At 38.2% G+C, this 24,671-nt stretch overlaps 1 protein-coding gene across 1 annotated transcript in view; it reads left to right on the top strand.

The window, feature by feature from the left end:
• Positions 1 to 24,671, top strand: part of VEPH1 (ventricular zone expressed PH domain containing 1) — a 971,752-nt gene that overhangs the window by 689,415 nt on the left and 257,666 nt on the right. The window contains exon 15 of the mRNA XM_053711791.1: positions 13,972 to 14,111. Within this exon, the coding sequence (XP_053567766.1) occupies positions 13,972 to 14,111 (140 nt within the window). The remainder of the gene's footprint in view (positions 1 to 13,971; positions 14,112 to 24,671) is intronic.

Here is a 24,671-nt window from a genome sequence, read left to right as displayed (position 1 = left end):
ATAGGGGTGCATAGGGCATAAACAACAAATGTACGTATGTCTGAAACAATTATAATTTTAACAAGAAGTAATTTTGCTAATACAGTTATATTGCAAAAATGTATTCTATTCAAAACTGAAATGCACTCATGCAGGGTTCAACTTTGTTTTTTATGTCTCTTTAACCTCTCACATCTTATACTAACAGGTAAGATGTGGGGGGTCATATTTTCTTCTACTATATAGTAGCAACTCTGATACGTTATTATACAGATACTTGTATTTATTTATATGACTGTTTTTTATTTTTCACTTTTTACTAGCGGTATACTAGCCCTTACGGCCATTTATTGCAGTTTTATTTAGTAACTCCCTTTATCTAAAATCATAGGAGTTGGACAATACATTTTTTTTCTATCAAACAAAAAAATCTACTTCTAACATTACTCTACATTAAAAAAAATCTTGTTGAAGACACATTTTGTTCTCCTTAAAAACATGTCTGGAAATTATTATTATTAGTGGCATGGGAATTGTTAAACTGACTGTGTGTTTGCTGTGGCAAAATGCCATGACTAAAGCTGATGCAGCCAACATGAAATACACCAAACTGTCACACTTCAGTTTCCTTTAGCTCACATCCTCTATAGAAAAAGTAGGGCTAATTTTGTTAATTCTGCTCAGGGAAAAACATACTAACCTAAAGCAACTGTAATGAAAAGAGAATGAACTATTATCAAATGTAACTGTTTCTCTTGGTATCCAACTTGGCTCCTTTCCATACTGTGGTAGGCTACAGAGCAGTCACATGTCTGTAACGCTACATGACAACAGTGACGCATGACTCAAAATTCTCTCATGTAACAGTTACGTTTTCACACAGGATACTCTGTATGCTCTGTCTAAAGCGCATGAATATATCATTTTGAAACACAGTGAATAGTGTGTCATTGTGAGGTTGCTTGTATCATCTCCTCACTTTTATGAATGGCTGCTGAAGTCCAGAAAAAGGTTGCAATTGCATCAACTTGTAGGATGTTTTTATGCTGCATTAGAACAAAGTATCTAGATAACATATTTCTTGCACCATAATTTATAGTATTTATTGTATTTAAAGTGAACTACTACTGATCAAGGGCAGGGCATTCCTCTCCTTTTGTATAATTCAATTATTGCACCTACAACTGTATTGTACCCCAATATTGTACTTGTTTGTTTGTGTATTTAATGCATCCCAGTAATGTTCAAATATTTCTTGTATAGCGCTACATAATCTGCTGGCGCTCTATAAATACCTGATAATAATAAAAATAATAATAGTAAAACAGATAATTCAATGAAAATGTGTTAATGTGACACAAGAGTGCCAGTTGCTTGTGTTCCAAGTTCTATGCAATAATTGGGCCCATCTGTGCTAATAAACTCGATCATGTGTAACAAGAGCTTTAGCACATTTATACAACCCCAGTATGCAGCTTTATTTTACGGCTTGAAGCCGAAACGTGTAAGCCATTCAGTGCCACACCTGGTTGCTATCTTTCTTTTTGTGTGCCTTTCGATTTTAAGCTATTTTCAATAAAAGACGTTTTTACCACTACTTCCAGGATTATCGTTTTCTATTTTACTATATGTTCTAGACCAGATTTGGTATTAAGCAAAGTAGGCAGCTACTGTCTAAAGACACTTTCACTCAGAAAGACTCTTACATATTTGTTCAAGAATTGCAACTTTGCAGTTATCTTATTATTTAATTACAATTTGTGCTATTCATTTGGCTGACAAGTTGATCAGAGACTGTAATTGAGGCTTTACAGAATTTCCAAGACAGAGAATTAAGAAATGATAGAAAGGTTTAATGCCCCACTTATTCTGGTCTGTTGAATTTATATTCTCAAAACTTAAGACTCCCATAGCCTTTGTTGGAATAACAGTCCAGGTGAATGTATAGGGTTGGGGGTAGAAAGGTACTTGTTATGCTATAAAAACGGATATGGAAACTTATGGTGATGTCATGCTTGGTGTCGGGTGTGGAGAGTAAAGCTCGTTTGCAGAGGCATATTTGTTTACAGGCTCTTGTTTACTGAATGGGGCTAGTGTAGCTTTCTTACTTTTAGGCATAATGGCTGAAGAAAAATACAGGAACTGATATCACAGGCAGAATACTTGCAAGGTCAAGTATAAGTGTTGCTGGAACAAAGCTTTAACTATGGTAGGTAACAGCTAAGGTTGGGCTATGGTAGGTAACAGCAGAGCCTGAGCGATGGTAGGTAACAGCAGAGCCTGAGCGATGGTAGGTAACAGCAGAGCCTGAGCGATGGTAGGTAACAGCAGAGCCTGAGCGATAGTAGGTAACAGCAGAGCCTGAGCGATGGTAGGTAACAGCAGAGCCTGAGAGATGGTAGGTAACAGCAGAGCCTGAGCGATGGTAGGTAACAGCAGAGCCTGAGCGATGGCAGGTCACAACAGACGCTGAGCGATGGTAGTTCACAAGAGAGGGTGAGCGATGGCATTTCACAGCAGAGACTGAGCAATGGCATATCAATGCAGAGGCTGAGCGATGGTATGTCACAGCAGAGGCTGAGCGATGGTATGTCACAGCAGAGGCTGAGCGATGGTATGTCACATCAGAGGCTGAGCGATGGTAGGTAACAGCACAGGCTGAGCGATGGCATATCACAGCAGAGACTGAGCAATGGCATATCAATGCAGAGGCTGAGCGATGGTATGTCACAGCAGAGGCTGAGCGATGGTATGTCACAGCAGAGGCTGAGCGATGGTATGTCACATCAGAGGCTGAGCGATGGTATGTCACAGCAGAGGCTGAGCGATGGTATGTCACAGCAGAGGCTGAGCGATGGTGTGTCACAGCAGAGGCTGAGCAATGGTATTTCACAGAAGAGGCTGAGCGATGGTATGTCACAGCAGAGGCTGAGCAATGGTATGTCACAGCAGAGGCTGAGCAATGGTATTTCACAGAAGAGGCTGAGCGATGGTATGTCACAGCAGAGGCTGAGCAATGGTAGGTCACAGCAGAGGCAAAGCGATGGCATATCACAGCAGAGGCTGAGTGATGGTATGTCACAGCAGAGGCTGAGCGATGGTAGGTCACAGCAGAGGCTGAGCGATGGCATATCACAGCAGAGGCTGAGTGATGGTATGTCACAGCAGAGGCTGAGCGATGGTAGGTCACAGCAGAGGCTGAGCGATGGCATATCACAGCAGAGGCTGAATGATGGTATGATAGAGAAAAAGGGGTATCAATGGCACTACCGTGTGATGTAATTCACTATGACTGTACCCTCATGGTGTTAAATAGCTTGTATGCTAAGTTACAACTGGGGTCGGTGGTGCTGTGTATTAAATAAATGATTAGACACAAAAGAAAAATGGGAAGAGTCCCATTCTAGAATACACTTGTAGCACTCATTGTAGGCATAGGATTTAAATAATATTCAAACTTAGAAATGATCAACAAAAGGAATCACAAGGTCTCAGGCCTATATAAAACATAACTTTTATTTGGAACACATAAAAATAGGAGTTTAAAATAAAGGGATGTGCAACTTAAAAACAATTGCTCACACTAGGGTGATATAGTACCTATATGTCACAAATTATGGTTCAAGAGGTTCAAATGAATATATGTTATATGTGAACCTATATGGATCTCTAGGTATATGGATCCAAGTCACATATAAGCTGTACTAAATAGAGAGTAATAACATTTATGAACCTCGTGGATTGTGAGGGTCTGTGGACTATTTGTACAGGTAACTAATATCAGTAAGATTAGTTCATTACAGAAAGGTATTTATAGATCAGTATATATGTTGGACATACTGAGGTATCCACAAAGTTAATAGTGATTAGAATGTTGACTGTGTACTTGGGTATCACAATGTAGTGTGTTGGTGCATACTTAGATATGCCAATGTAGCTTGGCCATAGGGTGGCTTAATAAATACTGATAGCTAGGATTGTGAGTTACTACCATTACACTCTTATCAACGTGAGAACACGATTGTACTTGGATATTCTATGTCAGTGTGATTGGTGTAAACAGTGATTTCCAGCAGAGCTTAAAACCCTGAGGGTAGCTGGATTGGTTGATTTATTCCACTTAACCGTTCAAATACTAAGAACAAGATTCCACTTAGATGTCACATTGCAATGTGATTGATCCACAATCTAATATTGCAGTGTTCTCCTAAATCCTGGTTATTTTAAAGGTCAGGTAGCTGAGTATATTAAGAATTTTTGAAAATGGCTGGATAATATCCCAGTTACCAAGTATTTACTTGAGCACCTGTTAATTCCTAATGGTCTGGCACATGCATATAATTCTATACCAAAGGTGTTACCACGACTTGTGAATGCTATGCAGGGTTAATACATTCCTGAATTGTTAGGTGATTATGGTAAAGATAGATTCTTCAGGACCTGCATAAGCATGAGTATAACTCCTAAAGATATAGTATTGGTGCGTGAAATAGATTGTCTTTCACTGTGCAGTTCTAGTCAAATATAAACAAAATCATATAAAGATCTCAACAACACTCTCGCTGTGTATAAACCTAGTCAATTCGTTTTGTTTTAATGTAACTTATATATTTACGATTGACTGCAAATTTGAAGCAGCAATATCACTACAGCATTGAGAGTTCTCTTGAATTCTTTGTTTGACTGCAGAGTTAAGACAGCTGCATTTGTAATCAAATGTTAGCTGCACGTACACCAGGGGTTAACACTTGATCTAGCTAGTTAACCGCCAGACCCAGATTAATGTGAGTCAGCGTATTCACAGGTTCTGATATTATCCCATCACTTAACTTCAAGGTGTATGGTTATTTTTAAAAAACTTAAGGATCGTTAAATCACAGCATATCAGTTTGTGTCAAATGAGAGGCATAGGTAGTAAGCTCCCCGTGTAGCGTTAACTCTGTGACCGCAAGTACAGTCAAACTCTTGTTATCACGTAGATACCTAAAAGTAATCCTCAACTGATCATGGATACCATCTGAGGTATCCGGTATTGATGAACTAAAGCTAAATAATCCTAGATAGAGCAAGCCCTAACATACACAGGAGCTCCCTGACTCCTCACCAGTACCCTAACATGTTTCGCCGTTCTCACGGCTTTCTCAAAGGGGGGTGTGTGCGCGCGTCGCTCTTGGATTGGCTTTTTATGTGTGAGGAAGCTGTAAGTACCCTCCCCCATCTGTGATGTCAGATGGTCATGTGACTTAAAGCCGATAATGGTTCTAAACAGATACTCCGTTCTTGCAAGTATAGATTGTGTCTTGATTACATAAAATAAGAGTACATACGCTGATGTGATTATCAGTTTGTTATTTGTTCGTGCATATATATTACCCTAATAATTGTGTTAATGATAGATATGGGTAAAACTCGTACAACCATACATAAAAAATGACATAGTAATATTGACAAGCTTACTGCTCATAGTGGTGATGTGACATATTAAAGAGTGCTTGTGAATGTGTTACTGAATCAAACATAAATATAATAATGTAGATGCACATGTATAGAGTGATGCGTGTTGAGGGGTTTGGGAAACACTTATAAAGAATAATAATAATAATGAATGTGAATTGGTAAACAAGTGCTCATGGAGATTTTAATTATTATATAAAAATAAAAATAAAATGCCTAAATTATCTCAATTATGCAATATTATAATAATTTTTCACCTTATATTATCAGTTAGCGCTTAACCATATTTGGTCAGGCAACACAAGTACACGTCCAATCACTTACTGTGTTTGAGATAATTTAGGCATTTTATTTTTATTTTTATATAATAATTAAAATCTCCATGAGCGCTTGTTTACCAATTCACATTCATTATTATTATTATTCTTTATAAGTGTTTCCCAAACCCCTCAACACGCATCACTCTATACATGTGCATCTACATTATTATATTTATGTTTGATTCAGTAACACATTCACAAGCACTCTTTAATATGTCACATCACCACTATGAGCAGTAAGCTTGTCAATATTACTATGTCATTTTTTATGTATGGTTGTACGAGTTTTACCCATATCTATCATTAACACAATTATTAGGGTAATATATATGAACGAACAAATAACAAACTGATAATCACATCAGCGTATGTACTCTTATTTTATGTAATCAAGACACAATCTATACTTGCAAGAACGGAGTATCTGTTTAGAACCATTATCGGCTTTAAGTCACATGACCATCTGACATCACAGATGGGGGAGGGTACTTACAGCTTCCTCACACATAAAAAGCCAATCCAAGCGCGACGCGCGCACACACCCCCCTTTGAGAAAGCCGTGAGAATGGCGAAACATGTTAGGGTACTGGTGAGGAGTCAGGGAGCTCCTGTGTATGTTAGGGCTTGCACTATCTAGGATTATTTAGCTTTAGTTCATCAATACCGGATACCTCAGATGGTATCCATGATCAGTTGAGGATTACTTTTAGGTATCTACGTGATAACAAGAGTTTGACTGTACTTGCGGTCACAGAGTTAACGCTACACGGGGAGCTTACTACCTATGCCTCTCATTTGACACAAACTGATATGCTGTGATTTAACGATCCTTAAGTTTTTTAAAAATAACCATACACCTTGAAGTTAAGTGATGGGATAATATCAGAACCTGTGAATACGCTGACTCACATTAATCTGGGTCTGGCGGTTAACTAGCTAGATCAAGTGTTAACCCCTGGTGTACGTGCAGCTAACATTTAATTACAAATGCAGCTGTCTTAACTCTGCAGTCAAACAAAGAATTCAAGAGAACTCTCAATGCTGTAGTGATATTGCTGCTTCAAATTTGCAGTCAATCGTAAATATATAAGTTACATTAAAACAAAACGAATTGACTAGGTTTATACACAGCGAGAGTGTTGTTGAGATCTTTATATGATTTTGTTTATATTTGACTAGAACTGCACAGTGAAAGACAATCTATTTCACGCACCAATACTATATCTTTAGGAGTTATACTCATGCTTATGCAGGTCCTGAAGAATCTATCTTTACCATAATCACCTAACAATTCAGGAATGTATTAACCCTGCATAGCATTCACAAGTCGTGGTAACACCTTTGGTATAGAATTATATGCATGTGCCAGACCATTAGGAATTAACAGGTGCTCAAGTAAATACTTGGTAACTGGGATATTATCCAGCCATTTTCAAAAATTCTTAATATACTCAGCTACCTGACCTTTAAAATAACCAGGATTTAGGAGAACACTGCAATATTAGATTGTGGATCAATCACATTGCAATGTGACATCTAAGTGGAATCTTGTTCTTAGTATTTGAACGGTTAAGTGGAATAAATCCACCAATCCAGCTACCCTCAGGGTTTTAAGCTCTGCTGGAAATCACTGTTTACACCAATCACACTGACATAGAATATCCAAGTACAATCGTGTTCTCACGTTGATAAGAGTGTAATGGTAGTAACTCACAATCCTAGCTATCAGTATTTATTAAGCCACCCTATGGCCAAGCTACATTGGCATATCTAAGTATGCACCAACACACTACATTGTGATACCCAAGTACACAGTCAACATTCTAATCACTATTAACTTTGTGGATACCTCAGTATGTCCAACATATATACTGATCTATAAATACCTTTCTGTAATGAACTAATCTTACTGATATTAGTTACCTGTACAAATAGTCCACAGACCCTCACAATCCACGAGGTTCATAAATGTTATTACTCTCTATTTAGTACAGCTTATATGTGACTTGGATCCATATACCTAGAGATCCATATAGGTTCACATATAACATATATTCATTTGAACCTCTTGAACCATAATTTGTGACATATAGGTACTATATCACCCTAGTGTGAGCAATTGTTTTTAAGTTGCACATCCCTTTATTTTAAACTCCTATTTTTATGTGTTCCAAATAAAAGTTATGTTTTATATAGGCCTGAGACCTTGTGATTCCTTTTGTTGATCATTTCTAAGTTTGAATATTATTTAAATCCTATGCCTACAATGAGTGCTACAAGTGTATTCTAGAATGGGACTCTTCCCATTTTTCTTTTGTGCTGAATGATGGTATGTCCCAGCAGATGCTGAGCGATGGTATGTCACAGCAGAGGCTCAGTGATGGTATGTCACAGCAGAGGCTAAGAGATGGTATGTCACAGCAGAGGCTGAGCGATGGTATGTCACAGCAGAGGCCGAGTGATGGTATGTCACAGCAGAGGCCGAGTGATGGTATGTCACAGCAGAGGCTCAGCAATGGTATGTCACAGCAGAGGCTGAGCGATGGTGTGTCACAGCAGAGGCTCAGCGAAGGTATGTCACAGCAGAGGCTGAGCAATGGTATGTCACAGCAGAGGCTGAGCGATGGTATGTCACAGCAGAGGCCGAGTGATGGTATGTCACAGCAGAGGCTCAGCAATGGCATATCACAGCAGAGGCTGAGCAATGGTATGTCACAGCAGAGGCTGAGCGATGGTGTGTCACAGCAGAGGCTCAGCAAAGGTATGTCACAGCAGAGGCTGAGCAATGGTATGTCACAGCAGAGGCTGAGCGATGGCAGGTGAAGTCAGGCTTGGCACTAGTCCCAGGCGCTGCAAGACTTGACAGACTAAGGGAGTAGTAGCCAGGAGTGAACATAAACTGTAGAGGTTAACAGATAGGCTCAGGGATTGCAGAGGACCAGGGGACTTATGAGCTACAGCAAACAAGGTATACACTACAGCTGCAGAGGATAAGGAAAGTTTGTGAACTGCTGCAAAAATATGAGTTCAGGAGCTGCAGAGGAAAAAGTGCTTAAAGCAGGAAACAAGCTCAGTTTAGCAGGGTCAGTATCTCTCTGGCAAATACAGTACAAGGGTAATCCAAAGGCTTGTTAAAATAGCAGGAAAATTAGAAAATCCAGAAGGTCAGTCCAAAGAAAGGGGTCAACACAAACAGAATCAAGAACAAGCCAATATCAATACTAGAGAGCGACAGGGATTCTTCTTAAGCAGACAAAGGCATAGACTGAGTAGACTCAATGTCAGGGCAAAGACTGATTAGTTGTCTGTTGGTAATTGTACATTACTAACAGCTGGCAGGATGTGGATATATAGAGCCTGAGAGGGAAAGCAGAAAACCAACAGGAAAACATCCACATCTAAAACCCTCTGGTGGCTCAGGAAAAAGTAACTGGGATACAACAAAGGAGTGTCTCATGAGTGGGAATATGTGCAGTATTGTGTGCCCTTTAGGTGGAGGTCTGCTTTGGTGGTAGGTGAAGGTGAATGGAAGAGCTAAGAATGGGTAGGTTTAATGGAGATTGTGATTGTTGTGTGTGGCAACAATTACAGATAGTGCCAAGTGGTTTATAAAGGTGTCTGTTAGCATCAGTATAAAAATTACGCCAAACAAAACATTAAAGTTACAGCTTATGGTTCTGAAGTTTGACTCACAGGACAGCAGGGATATCAACAGATACTGAATTAGTAAAATAAAGTAATGAGAGTGAGCAACCTGTAGCACGTCACTTTTTAAAATACGGTCACACCATTTCTATTATGAGAACAATATTAATAGACAGGGTTCCCCCACTTAGAAAAGGGGGTAATAGGGATGAGAAACTTTTAAAGAGAGAGGCACGGTGGATCCACCGACTTGGCACAATGTGCCCTAAAGGCCTTAATACCCAATTAGATGTATCCCTGTTCTATTAAGAATATCTCATGAGTCACATGCCAATTATTTGAACACTGTGTTGGCCTAGTAATAGTTTTTGAGTCCCGAAGGACCGCTCTTACATAGCTTTAAATCAGTACAAAAAATTGTCTATATATACTTTTTCATTGAACATAGGGGTAATCAAATTGTATGTATAACATCATGTATTATTATTTGTATGTAACTAGTTTCATGATCAGTTCTTATTGATCTGGGGTTCCTTTACAAGTTCTGGACTGCAGTTTGAATTAAAGACTGTTATTGGATAGTTTCTTTTTATTTAGTTAGCCCCATTTGTGTTCCTCTAATAACGTGTTATCAATTTTACACCATTGCTTCAAACATCATATGCATTTCATAATAAGGCTTGAGTCACTAGGGTCCGCTCTTATATAATTCATAATTGGTGAAAAATGTCATATATATGTTGTTCACTGAGAGGGCAGGGATTCATATGTTATGTTTATTTCTTTTGTTATTATATGTGGATCAATTGTTTTATGACTGTCTCAAGTTGAACATATTTTGGGTCTCCTTATAACTACTTGTTTACAGTATAAAGCTCCGTAGCGAGAGGCTGCAACTGGAGAGTATTTCTCTATTCCAGGATTGGTCAGTTAGGTCACACACTTCTGAGTCAGTCGGCCTATCCCTGAACACGCTCTATAATAACGTAAGCCCTACAGCGGCTATTTCAAATCGGAGTAGTCAGTCTTTAGCTGAATGCCGGCATGAGAAGCCATATTGGCTAGACGCTAAGGTAGCTATTCTTTGTGCATTTCAATACAGTTAAACTGTTGATAAAATATTTTTAATTTGTGGTATGCTATTCACGGTTTTCCTTGATAGGGTTCTGCCTGACTTTTACACATATTACCGTAACGACATAGTCTTGTATTGGTATAATATTTGCAACATTGTTGCGATGCTGTATATAATGTGTATTCAGAGTTTCCCCTTTGCTTTAATAATCTTCAGTGATTGGTTATAACATAGGCTGACATTAAATGTATCAGTTACACTCCTGGTGAGATCATAGTGAACACTGTTATGTATATATGTCTGTGCATATATTTTAACTTTATAATTAAGGATTAAAATAATATATTTTGTGCTTTTTTTGTGATTGTGGTGGGGTTTTATTTGGGTTCATTAAAAATTGTTATATAAGAATCTAATGTGCACAGTGTTTGTAGCACCTTGGAACAACATATTGTATGTTTAAATTATAGATTGTCTTGAAAAAGGCTGCCTGTATCAGCCGAAAGGTCGACTAGTAAATTATTTGATTTATACAAATAAAGAAAACTTTTATCATTGGAAAGACCCGTTAGTGACTTCCTGTATACCTTTTTGTATGTATGTATATATATATATATATATATATATATATATATATATATATATATATATATATATACGAACAAGTTAAAGTCCAGCACCAATTCACTTCTAGGTAAGGGTGCAAGCAGCCTCTGTCTCACCTTGACAGGTATTAATATGCAAAATAGAAATGGCTGCAGCACACCAAGTAAGATTTATAACATTTTTATTACAAGCAGTGAAATACAGGCGACGTTTCGGGCTTCTGCCCTGGCTTGAGAAAGGGCAGAAGCCCGAAACGTCGCCTGTATTTCACTGCTTGTAATAAAAATGTTATAAATTTTACTTGGTGTGCTGCAGCCATTTCTATTTTGCATTCTATTTTGCATATATATATATATATATATATATATATATATAAGGAACCAAGTATGAGGGCACTCACAGGATTTAATTCATCAAAGTTTATTCAACCCTTGTTTCATAATCCAACATTTTCCATCTGATAATTGTCGACGCTACAGCTACACAATGGTGTTACACATGCTGATCTTTTATTTCTAACCAAGAAAGATTGTCCTTGAACTATAAGCCGAAATGTCGACACTTATCAGATGGAAAATGTTGGATTATGAAACAAGTGTTGAATAAACTTTTGTGAATTAAATCCTGTGAGTGCCCTCATATTTGGATCCTTGTGTTTGCATTGTTTGTTGGAGACACCCGGATTAATTTGTATACTAACTGAAGGCAGTGAGTGCATAAATATCAAGAATATATATATATATATATATATATATATATATAGGTGTGTGTGTGTATATATAGATATATATATATATATCATATATCTATATATTATATATATAAATCTATATATTATATATATATATGGCTTCCACCATCCACCACGTCTTCATATATTTAAAAGAAGACACAATCAGTCTGGAACTGACAAAGCCAAACAAACTGGGTGGCAGCTAATGCAAGTAAATGTAGCTGTCAGATTGACTAAAAACTAAAACCTTATAATATGCAAAAAAGGTTTCCTGTCTGTCTGCAGCAGTTAACTGCTGGTTTTTTTTTACAAACTTTCTACAACTAATCTAGTAACAAACAACTAGTCTGCAGCTAACTAAAGGAGCTCCTCACAGTTTAAAGACTAGCCCGCACTGCAGTTTTCTGCCGACGAGGGGAGGAGGAGCCTCATCACCTGTTCATCATGTGACCTGGCGAGTGATAATAACGTCTGCGTCTCACTCGCACAGCAAAAACTGTGTGATTAAAGAGACATTCCAGCAACATTTGGAATCCACATGGATGCATTACAGTTTTGAATTGAAGCATTTTTGTATTAGCAAAAATGCTTCTAATAAAAGTTATAGCGGTTTCAAAAGTGTATTTAAGTATGCAACGTGCACCAGCATTTTAAACATAGCACTTGGTCAGAGAGCCTATGGTGCTTGTACCATCTGCTAATGACTCAATTTATTAATTGCTGAAATGATAAAAGCCCTATTGTCTCTCTGAGCAGCTGCAGTACTTAAAATGCTGGTGCACTGAGAATATCTTGCTATGCTTCACATGCACGTGCAGAGAAAAATGTTAGCACTAAAACAGTGATAACTTTTACTATAAGCATTTTTGCTAATACGTGTATATTGCAAATATGTTTCTTTTAAAAGATGTAACTCATCTATGTGCATTTAAATGTTGACCGGAATGTCCCTTTAAGAAAGGATAAAGGCTGGGTTGAGCGGTCCTCCAGGCATCTAGACCCTGCCGCACGTGCGGTTAAAAAAGAAAAAGGCTTTTTTTTTCTTAAAATGCAGTCTAGCTTGGATCTTTTTTGGCTGAGTGAATAAATATAATTTTTCCAATATGGGGGCTATTGAAAAAAATATATATTTATTCAGCCCCCAAAAAATATTCTCCTTTGTCTCTGTAGGTTCACATGCGCCTGTGCACCTACGAGGGAGCCTCCACTACCTGCGCTGTTAATAACAAGAAAACCCTTAATGACCAACATCTTACATGGTACATCATGGTCATTAAGGGGTGAAGCATAGCGGCACCCATGCCTATTGGGAGATGAGGAATAACCTCAATGCCATGCTTATAAAATGTATGTAGTGTTATGTCCCTTGAATTATAAAAAATAATTTTGCTTCAGCCTCTCAAAACCTTTGTCCAGATACTGTGGATACCCCCTAATAGTGATTATTATTATTTTCTGAGAAGGTTTAGGCTGAAGGGGGAAAAAAGGAAGTTGTCTGTCTCACTGCTGCACTGTGACCAAGTTTATCAACAAATGTGGTTATATGTTCTTCCCTTGCTGACCACATGACACAGTATAATTAGAGACAGTAGATGGATGGAAGAATGAATAATCTATTTATAAAAATATAGGAAATAATAATTACTACCTTTTAGCCATTAACAGTCCATTATTCCTGGGTATGTTGGATTAATGTGAAGTTATACTGCAGATCTTATTTTATTATATATAATATTACAATAGTATAACAGACCATAGCACCAGGATAATATTAAAACTGAGAAATGAGTATTGTCACATCATTTTGGGCTTTTTCAAAAAAGGCTGAATCACTATAGTAGAGGAATGCAGCTAAATGTAGTACAGTAATATGTTAACCCAAAGTTGGACACTTGTGCAAGATGTATTGAAAGTAAAGGATACATAAAATATATTTTAATATTATCTTTCATATATAACGAGTTCAATACCATTTATGCTACATATCAGCAGTCTTTACTGAATAATCCATGCATTATTTTTATTATGTAATCATTGCAACTTATAGTTATATATGTTTTTGGAATTATTGAAAATTACTTTTTTTTCTGTTTTTTTTTTTTTTTTTTCTTCAGGGAATTGGGCTATGTTAATATTACTTTGTGTATATTTATTTCTAGATACCGTTAAAAGCTGTGTAGCAAAGTTGTTCTTCAGTTGTCCAACCAAGGGCCACTACTGCCTATATAGCAAATCAAGTTTTATCCTCTTCAGCCGACAACCACAGCTCTGGATCCATATCATGTTTCTTTTTCAGCAGGTGTGTGACAATTGCAGACGTTTGTAGAATTTGCTTTTTAAACATGTAATTGCATAAAGAACAAATATACACATATATACAAATCAACTGTCAGATTAAAGAACACCTTGATATTTTAATACAAAAGGTTTTAGTGAATATATGTTAATTATTTATTTTGCCCCCCTTTTTAATGTAATTTAGCTCTGAAAATTGTGGCTTTCCTAATTTTCAGAAACTGAAAACAGAACAATAAAATATATTCTAGCACAAAGGCCATAGCTAGACATCCCAGCTTCAGATTCAAGCCCAGATAAGCTCCCCCAAATGAGGCAAGTGGGGGGCGGAGTTGGGCTATTGAAAAACAATTGCAGCAAACAAGATGTTAATTTTTAAAATGTTTAGCCTTTGTTTGTCTTGTAATTACAAGGTGTTTACTGCCCCCTTAAATGACAGAAGTGTACTAATATATACATATTTAGGGGTACATAAAACAACAAAAACACAATGAAAAAAATAATTTGTCCTTAATTTGCAAATGACTTCCAATCCTTAAAGGGACATTAAACCCTAAGGGTCAGATTACAAGTGGAGCGCTAAATATCGCTTTCGTGAAAGCAATATTTGTTCTCCACTTAGTAATACCAATACAAATTAATGTGCACTGGTATTACAAGTTGACAGCAATGCATTGGTGGGAAACATTGCACTCACTAGAGTGCACTTCCATAGGCTCCAATGGGAACCTCGTTCTGATGCTGTCATACACGGCACAGAAACAAAGCACAGCAAAGGGGGTAAGTAGCACAGCGATGGCAGCAATTTGTAAATATATATGTATATGAATATATATACACATATTAACACATAAATATATCTGTATATAAACATATACAGATATATTTACTGGGAACACAGAGTTCCCATAGACTGCAATGTAAAGGCACTTTTCAGTGCCATTTTTTTTTTTTCTAACACCCCACAGCCACTGACTTTACCCCTCAAAAAGTGCAGTTTTCTTTTTTTTTAAAAACCCAACTGCTTTAAAAAAAACACAAAAAAAATACACTTAAGTTTGGAGGCATTTGGTGCACATTTATAAAATTAACCAGAGATTTGATTTCTGATTCATTTTATAAGCGCTAATTATACTTGTAATTGCTGGTTATTTATTGTGTGAAAATTCATGCTCCACTTGTAATCTGGCCCTAAATAAATGCTAGATAGAATGACGCATTCAAAGAAAAGATTAGTCTGAAAATAACATGTTGATATATTTTTAAAGTTTAATTAGTTACTTAAATATTGACAAAATAAGAGTACATTTTTAGTGTATATTAAACAATGGGAGCTGCCATTTTGTAACAGGTTATTTTCTCTGCTGTTTTTAATTAGGGATAGTTATAAATTGGTCACTATAATGTGCAGGCTGTGTGGAATATAACAGTGTTCTGCACTTCCATTTTAGCTCACAATTTCAGAATGGAATTACAGGAAAAGGGGACAAAATAAACAATGAACGTATATTGCAGAGTTTATATATATATATGATTTATAATTTTATAGTACCATCTCAAGGTGTTTAATGTCCCTTTAAAGGGACACAAATGATGGTTGGATGTTGGTACTTTTATATCACCAGCATACTGCTTTACGGCAGATTCTTTAGCCATCATTTTAAAGCAGAGATCCCTTTGTTCTGATGTGTGCATTTACATGGGCACTGATTTAGTAAATAGCCTCTATGCATGTAGCACACTTACCAGTATGCTGCGTGCACTTTGCGCTGATTAGGTGTAATCATTTTTTAGAAATGGTCTTGATTTCAGATTACTTTAACTACTGCTTCAAAATATGAGCTGTACATTATGGTAAACGATCAATGCTCGCAATGTTATATAAACAGTGCTATTCTTAGTAAGTATTTCTGTCACGTAACAGTCACTAAAGATAACATCATAAGACAAACTCTCATCAGATTACTAAGTACAGTTATTTGCAAGTGACTTCAATTTCAGGGGCTGTTGAACATGAGATACATTGTGCTATATAAATGCATGAGTCACTTTCTTAAATTTCATCTTATCTTTTGTAACTTGAACTTTTCCCAAGGTATGTAAAATATATGCATTATCTGTCAGTGCTGTTGGTTCATTAATCATTACTTATCTGGAAGTCTTTTAAAGATTTAAAGCCTATACTGTAAAAGATAAATATCTGTTTTAGCCATGATTATAATTCGAACCTGGAAAGTAAATAATAGCTTCATGGTTTATATATATATATAATACCGTCCATCTAGCTGTGTTTTACCCTCCTAAGGACATCCGCCTGGGTGCAGGTATGCAAAATATACTCCTTACAAGAAAAATGCACTCACAGGTCTTTTTGCAAGGTGAAAAAACAAAGTATTGTTTTATTGATGTAACGATTTCAGGGATATCTTCCCCTTCATCAGCATATCATACAAGTGAAAAAGTGGCCAATATATACACACACACACAATAAAATTAAAAGATAACAAGTAATACCTGTGTATAATCAGTGAACTCAATCTCCACAGCATTGTACTGGAACGCAAGCCATGCGTTCCAGGTAATGTGAAAAAGACCGGAAGTGTTGTCGAACACAGCACATCCAGTATGCGAATGTCAAATAAACAATTTTACAACACTCAATATCTAAATTATACCTTTAGTTAATCAATCCACATTAGCCTACACATCCTTCCTGGCAGTGCAGGTCCAACTACATGTGTATAGTGTAATGATCCGTAGTACGATCTAAACGATTATAGTGCAGACTAGGTGCATAAAACACATATTCACAAGTGTAGTGTACAACCAAGTGTGACAAATAACATATATTTAACCAACTCATAAAAAGACTCACTCGATCACTTCAAGAGGAGCTATATACACGGTGATCGTAGTGGTTGCCATAGCAACGTCTAAACACACATCTCGGTGTAGACATCCCGCTACGGTGTCCGGGCTGGGTTACAAGGTTAAACAGTGTGTCTATAAACCCCTATTGAAGAAAAAGTGATGAGCGGTCTTGTAACCTAAGTTACATAAAATGTATATTGAACAAGATATTTTTAAAAAAGTTAGCAGGCACTTCTACCTCGCTTTAGATAATAGCGTAATGAAAAAATATTGCTATTATTCAGTGAGGAATTAACCTAACATTAGCATAGACTTGACATTCACAAAATTACTGTATTGCCGATTCACGGCACACATGCTGAATTAATTGATTCTGACCCAACATACTGTATGTACTATATTTGAGCAGAAACAACTACTGTTCCTCTATTGGGTCTGTAGGATCATATCAACTCCTCTACAAATGTGGAATATATTTTTATATAGCAGATTATATCACATCTCGCATCAGAACTGCCTGGGTGTAATCTATATACATTTCTTGCCTGTTACTTGCAACAATGTGTTGCCTTTGCTAGTATCCAAGAGAGAATGGATACAGACTACCAATCAACCATGTATCCCATATGTATACACACAAATACATTGAAAGCCTGTTGATGTGGATATGTGGAACCGGGTGGGCTCTTTAAATAGGTCCAGGAGAGGAATGGGTAACCCACTGAGGGAGGGTATGTTGGCTTCATGGCGCAAAAGGAACACAAGGTGACCCAAATGTGCCATGTAACCCTTCCAGGAGACAGTAGACCATCCCCCAACGGGGCCTGGTCCACCGCCCCCCAGGGTCAAGTCAACTCCCTTATCTCACGTACCCCTAGTATTTATCTCCAACCTAGGTGAGCATTTTAAAGTCCGGTGGTGAATTTAAACCACCCGGTATTATTGTACCCAAGTGGTACATCCACTCGGCTTCTCGTCGGAGCAATGTCTTATCCCGGTCACCACCCCTGTCCAGGCAGGGGATATGATCAATTAAAATGCATCTAATAGAAGATACTTGGTGACCCATTCGTGCACAGTGTCTTGCTACCGGCTGTTCAGATTCCCCAGTCGTGAGTGCCATTCGAATTGCCCGCATATGGTTGGCCATCCTCTCCCGGAGCGTACCTATAGTTTTGCCCACATAGAACCAGGCACATGGGCAAAATAGCAAATACACCACGTGAGTGGTAGTGCATGTGATGGAATTCTTGATGGAAAAGACTTTATTGGTATGTGGATGATGGAATGTTTTTGTAGAGATGAGCCCATTGCACGTAGTGCATCCCAAGCATCTGTATGATCCTTTGACATTCCTATATGCTTTGTTCTGATAGCATTTCTTTGGGTCAGTCTTGACCAGGATGTCCCGTAAGTTGGTACCCCTTTTATATGCTATCATCGGAGTGAGGTCCTGAGAGAAGACCAGTCGTGGATCTGATTGTATCATGGGCCAATGTTGTCTTAAGGCCCTTCCTGCTTCAGTAGTGTTGGGAGCAAACGTAGTGGCCATAATTAATTTTTTAGATTCACGACCTGCAACGCTCCTATTGATAAGGCTATCCTGGGTAGACTCCATCACCTCCTGTAATATGTCTTCCATCATTCATGCCTCATATCCTCTTTGCAGAAATTTGTCCCTCATCAATTGCAACTGTGAGACCCCTGTGGCACTGTTAGAGTTATTACGAATCACCCTAATAAACTGTGACTTAATGATACCTTTCAATAATGTCGGATGGTGACAACTATTGGCGTTCAATAAAGAATTACGATCAGTAGGTTTGCTATAAAGTGTAGTGCCCAAGGTATGTTCCTGTATAAATATATTCAAATCCAGGAATTGTACCTGTGTATCACTATATGTGATCTTAAATCTAACTGGTGTCGCAGTGTCATTGAATATGTCAAACCAATCCAGTAATGCCTGTTGTCCCCCTCGCCACACTAGGAAGATGTCGTCAATGTACCTGACATAAAAAATGATGGATGAAATGTCAGTGTGCCACAAATGTTCATTTTCAAATTGGGACATGTAGATATTGGCGTATGATAGGGCCATATTAGACCCCATCGCTGTGCCTGCTATCTGCAAGTAGAAATTACTCTCAAATCGAAAATAATTACGGTTTAGGCAGAATTCCAATAGAGTCAGTAAATATTCCACTGGGTGTCCATCATAGGACGCGCTTTTTACCAAGTGGTCTCTGACAGCAGTTAAGCCAGCAAGGTGGGGGATGATGGTGTAGAGACTGTTGACACCCTGAGTAACCAGGATGTCACCAGTCTCCAAAGCCACCCCCCCCCCCAGTTTGCGGATCAAGTCTGTAGTATCCAGAATGTATGATTGGATATTTCTCACTGTGGGCTGTAGTAGGATGTCAATAAACTGTGCAACAGGTTGTGTAAGTGATTGGATAGCGGAAACGATGGGTCACCCTGGTGGATGCTCAAGGGTCTTATGGATTTTAGGGATTGTGTATAAAATGGGAATTTTAGGATGTTGTGTAGTACAAAAGTCATATATCTGATCCGATATGTATCCCTGCTCAAAACCAAGTCTCAGAGTGTTGTCGAGTTCAAGTTTAAACCTAAAAGTGGAGTCACATGTGAGTAGTTGATAGGTGTCAGAAACAGACAGCTGTTGCAAGATATCCACCCTATAGTCTGCATAGTCCATCAAAACGATGGCCCCGCCCTTATCCGCGGGGCGGATGACTAGAGAGTGGTCATCTTGCAACATTCGAATAGCCTTTCTTTCATTGTCAGCGAGATTTTGTTTCCAAGCCCTGCGTGTCCTCTCAAAGTCCATATCTTGGGTTATAAGTCTCATAACGGTCTTTGTGATGTCTGATTCTGACACCTATCAACTACTCACATGTGACCCCACTTTTAGGTTTAAACTTGAACTCGACAACACTATGAGACTTGGTTTTGAGCAGGAATACATATCGGATCAGATATAAATTCCCATTTTATACACAATCCCTAAAATCCATAAGACCCTTGAGCATCCACCAGGGCGACCCATCGTTTCCGCTATCCAATCACTTACACAACCTGTAGCACAGTTTATTGACATCCTACTACAGTCCACAGTGAGAAATATCCGATCATACATTCTGGATACTACAGACTTGATCCGCAAACTGGGGGGGGGGGGGTGGCTGTGGAGACTAGTGACATCCTGGTTACTCTGGATGTCAACAGTCTCTACACCATCATCCCCCACCTTGCTGGCTTAACTGCTGTCAGAGACCACTTGGTAAAAAGCACGTCCTATGATGGACCCCCAGTGGAATATTTACTGACTCTATTGGAATTCTGCCTAAACCGTAATTATTTTCGATTTGAGAGTAATTTCTACTTGCAGATAGCAGGCACAGCGATGGGGTCTAATATGGCCTCATCATACGCCAATATCTACATGTCCCAATTTGAAAATGAACATTTGTGGCACACTGACATTTCATCCATCATTTTTTATGTCAGGTACATTGACGACATCTTCCTAGTGTGGTGGGGGGGACAACAGGCATTACAGGATTGGTTTGACATATTCAATGACACTGCAACACCAGTTAGATTTAAGATCACATATAGTGATACACAGGTACATTTCCTGGATTTGAATATATTTATACAGGAACATACCTTGGGCACTACACTTTATAGCAAACCTACTGATCGTAATTCTTTATTGAACGCCAATAGTTGTCACCCTCTGACATTATTGAAAGGTATCATTAAGTCACAGTTTATTAGGGTGATTCGTAATAACTCTAACAGGGCCACAGGGGTCTCACAGTTGCAATTGATGAGGGACAAATTTCTGCAAAGAGGATATAAGGCACGAATGGTGGAAGACATATTACAAGAGGTGATGGAGTCTACCCAGGATAGCCTTATCAATAGGAGCGTTGCAGGTCGTGAATCTAAAAAATTAATTATGGCCACTACGTTTGCTCCCAACACTACTGAAGCAGGAAGGGCCTTAAGACAACATTGGCCCATGATACAATCAGATACACGACTGGTCTTCTCTCAGGACCTCACCCCGATAATAGCATATAAAAGGGGTACCAACTTACGGGACATCCTGGTCAAGACTGACCCACAGAACTGCTATCAGAACAAAGCATATAGGAATGTCAAAGGATCATACAGATGCTTGGGATGCACTATGTGCAATGGGCTCATCTCTACAAAAACATTCCATCATCCACATACCAATAAAGTCTTTTCCATCAAGCATTCCATCACATGCACTACCACTCACGTGGTGTATTTGCTATTTTGCCCATGTGCCCGGTTCTATGTGGGCAAAACTATAGGTACGCTCCGGGAGAGGATGGCCAACCATAGGCGGGCAATTCGAATGGCACTCACGACTGGGGAATCTGAGCAACCGGTAGCAAGACACTGTGCACGAATGGGTCACCAAGTATCTTCTATTAGATACATTTTAATTGATCATATCCCCTGCCTGGACAGGGGTGGTGACCGGGATAAGACATTGCTCCAACGAGAAGCCGGGTGGATGTACCGCTTGGGCACAATAATACCGGGTGGTTTAAATTCACCACCGGACTTTAAAATGCTCACCTAGGTTGGAGATACATACTAGGGGTACGTGAGATAAGGGAGTTGACTTGACCCTGGGGGGCGGTGGACCAGGCCCCATTGGGGAGTGGTCTACTGTCTCCTGGAAGGGTTACATGGCACATTTGGGTCACCTTGTGTTCCTTTTGTGCCATGAAGCCAACATACCCTCCCTCAGTGGGTTACCCATTCCTCTCCTGGACCTATTTAAAGAGCCCACCCGGTTCCACATATCCACATCAACAGGCTTTCAATGTATTTGTGTGTATACATATGGGATACATGGTTGATTGGTAGTCTGTATCCATTCTCTCTTGGATACTAGCAAAGGCAACACATTGTTGCAAGTAACAGGCAAGAAATGTATATAGATTACACCCAGGCAGTTCTGATGCGAGATGTGATATAATCTGCTATATAAAAATATATTCCACATTTGTAGAGGAGTTGATATGATACTACAGACCCAATAGAGGAACAGTAGTTGTTGCTGCTCAAATATAGTACATACAGTATGTTGGGTCAGAATCAATTATTTTCAGCATGTGTGCCATGAATCGGCAATACAGTAATTTTGTGAATGTCAAGTCTATGCTAATGTTAGGTTAATTCCTCACTGAATAATAGCAATATTTTTTCATTACGCTATTATCTAAAGCGAGGTAGAAGTGCCTGCTAACTTTTTTAAAAATGTCTTGTTCAATATACATTTTATGTAACTTAGGTTACAAGACCGCTCATCACTTTTTCTTCAATAGGGGTTTATAGACACACTGTTTAACCTTGTAACCCAGCCCGGACACCGTAGCTGGATGTCTACACCGAGATGTGTGTTTAGGCGTTGCTATGGCAACCAATACGATCGCAGTGTATATAGCTCCTCTTGAAGTGATCGAGTGAGTCTTTTTATGAGTTGGTTTAATATATGTTATTTGTCATACCTGGTTGTACACTACACTTGTGAATATGTGTTTTATGCACCTAGTCTGTACTATAATCGTTTAGATCGTACTACGGATCATTACACTATACACATGTAGTTGAACCTGCACTGCCAGGAAGGATGTGTAGGCTAATGCGGATTGATTAACTAAAGGTATAATTTAGATATTGAGTGTTGTAAAATTGTTTATTTGACATTTGCATACCGGATGTGCTGTGTAAACACTTCCGGTCTTTTTCACATTACCTGGAACGCATGGCTTGTGTTCCAGTACAATGCTGTGGAGATTAAGTTCACTGATTATACACAGGTATTACTTGTTATATTTTAATTTTATTGTGTGTGTGTGTATATATTGGACACTTTTTCACTTGTATGATATGCTGATGAAGGGGAAGATATCCCTGAAAACGTTACATCAATAAAACAATACTTTGTTTTTTCACCTTGCAAAAAGACCTGTGAGTGCATTTTTCTTGTAAGGAGTGTATATATATATATATATATATATATATATATATATGGGAGTCAAAGGGTAAACAGCGCTTATGGAGATTCTTAAAAACTGAATAATATTAAAATCTCGGCAGTGTTGGTGGGTAAAGAAAACAAAAAAAAAAAGGGAAGAGAAGTATATGAATATACGTATATATATTAGAGTCTTTGATAGGATATTGGAATCCTAGTGTAATGAAGGCGTAATAGATACCCTTACCAAAAGTTACCTCAATCCTATGAGGTAAGTTTGCCGCATTGGAGGATGTATCTAGTGGTTGAATGAATCCTGGATGTTCTGGTCTGTATAAAATCGCTGCCTCTTGGAGTAGAATGGGATGTGGGTCCCCTTTGTGCTGGTTTCTTTAGGAAACTTCCTGTATTTATTGCCTCTTGGAGCTTGGTTTTCTTGTCTTGGTATGAACTTTCTTGTCCAGATATATACCCCAGCAACAGCAGCACAGGAAGTAAATGGGCATGGGCCATTTACTTCCTGTGCTGCTGTTGCTGGGGTATATATCTGGACAAGAAAGTTCATACCAAGACAAGAAAACCAAGCTCCAAGAGGCAATAAATACAGGAAGTTTCCTAAAGAAACCAGCACAAAGGGGACCCACATCCCATTCTACTCCAAGAGGCAGCGATTTTATACAGACCAGAACATCCAGGATTCATTCAACCACTAGATACATCCTCCAATGCGGCAAACTTACCTCATAGGATTGAGGTAACTTTTGGTAAGGGTATCTATTACGCCTTCATTACACTAGGATTCCAATATCCTATCAAAGACTCTAATATATATACGTATATTCATATACTTCTCTTCCCTTTTTTTTTTTGTTTTCTTTACCCACCAACACTGCCGAGATTTTAATATTATTCAGTTTTTAAGAATCTCCATAAGCGCTGTTTACCCTTTGACTCCTATTTTTCCTATATTGTATAGACTTAGTCTATCATACAATATTTGTACCTTCATAGCTGCTCTATGAGATTTTCATACCTCTGACTAGCGCATTTACTTGAGTAACGCCTGTTTCCACTCACTGACACTGAGTGGTAACATTCTACTTAATTCTATATATATATATATATATATATATATATAAACAAACCACCCAGCTCCACCCACACCACACGTATTACAAGTTAAAAGTAAAATGTGTTTGCTCAAGTGCAATCGAATTTAAACTGTGTCGGGATAGCATAACCTCAAAGCTTAGGTTAAAGGGACAGTCTAGGCCAAAATAAAATTTCATGATTCAGATAGAGCATGTAATTTTAAACAATTTTCTAATTTACTTTTATCACCAATTTTGCTTTGTTCTCTTGGTATTCTTAGTTGAAAGCTTAACCTAGGAGGTTCATATGCTAATTTCTTAGACCTTGAAGCCCACCTCTTTCAGATTGCATTTTAACAGTTTTTCACCACTAGAGGGTGTTAGTTCACATATTTCATATAGATAACACTGTGCTCGTGCACGTGAAGTAATCTGGGAGCAGGCACTGATTGGCTAGACTGCAAGTCTGTCAAAAGAACTGAAAAAAGGGGCAGTTTGCAGAGGCTTAGATACAAGATAATCACAGAGGTTAAAAGTATATTATTATAAC

Source organism: Bombina bombina, chromosome 4 (assembly GCF_027579735.1).
Source record: "Bombina bombina isolate aBomBom1 chromosome 4, aBomBom1.pri, whole genome shotgun sequence".
Lineage (NCBI taxonomy): Eukaryota > Metazoa > Chordata > Amphibia > Anura > Bombinatoridae > Bombina > Bombina bombina.
The sequence above is the reverse complement of the archived record's forward strand: the minus strand, read 5'-3'. Positions and strand labels throughout refer to the sequence as shown.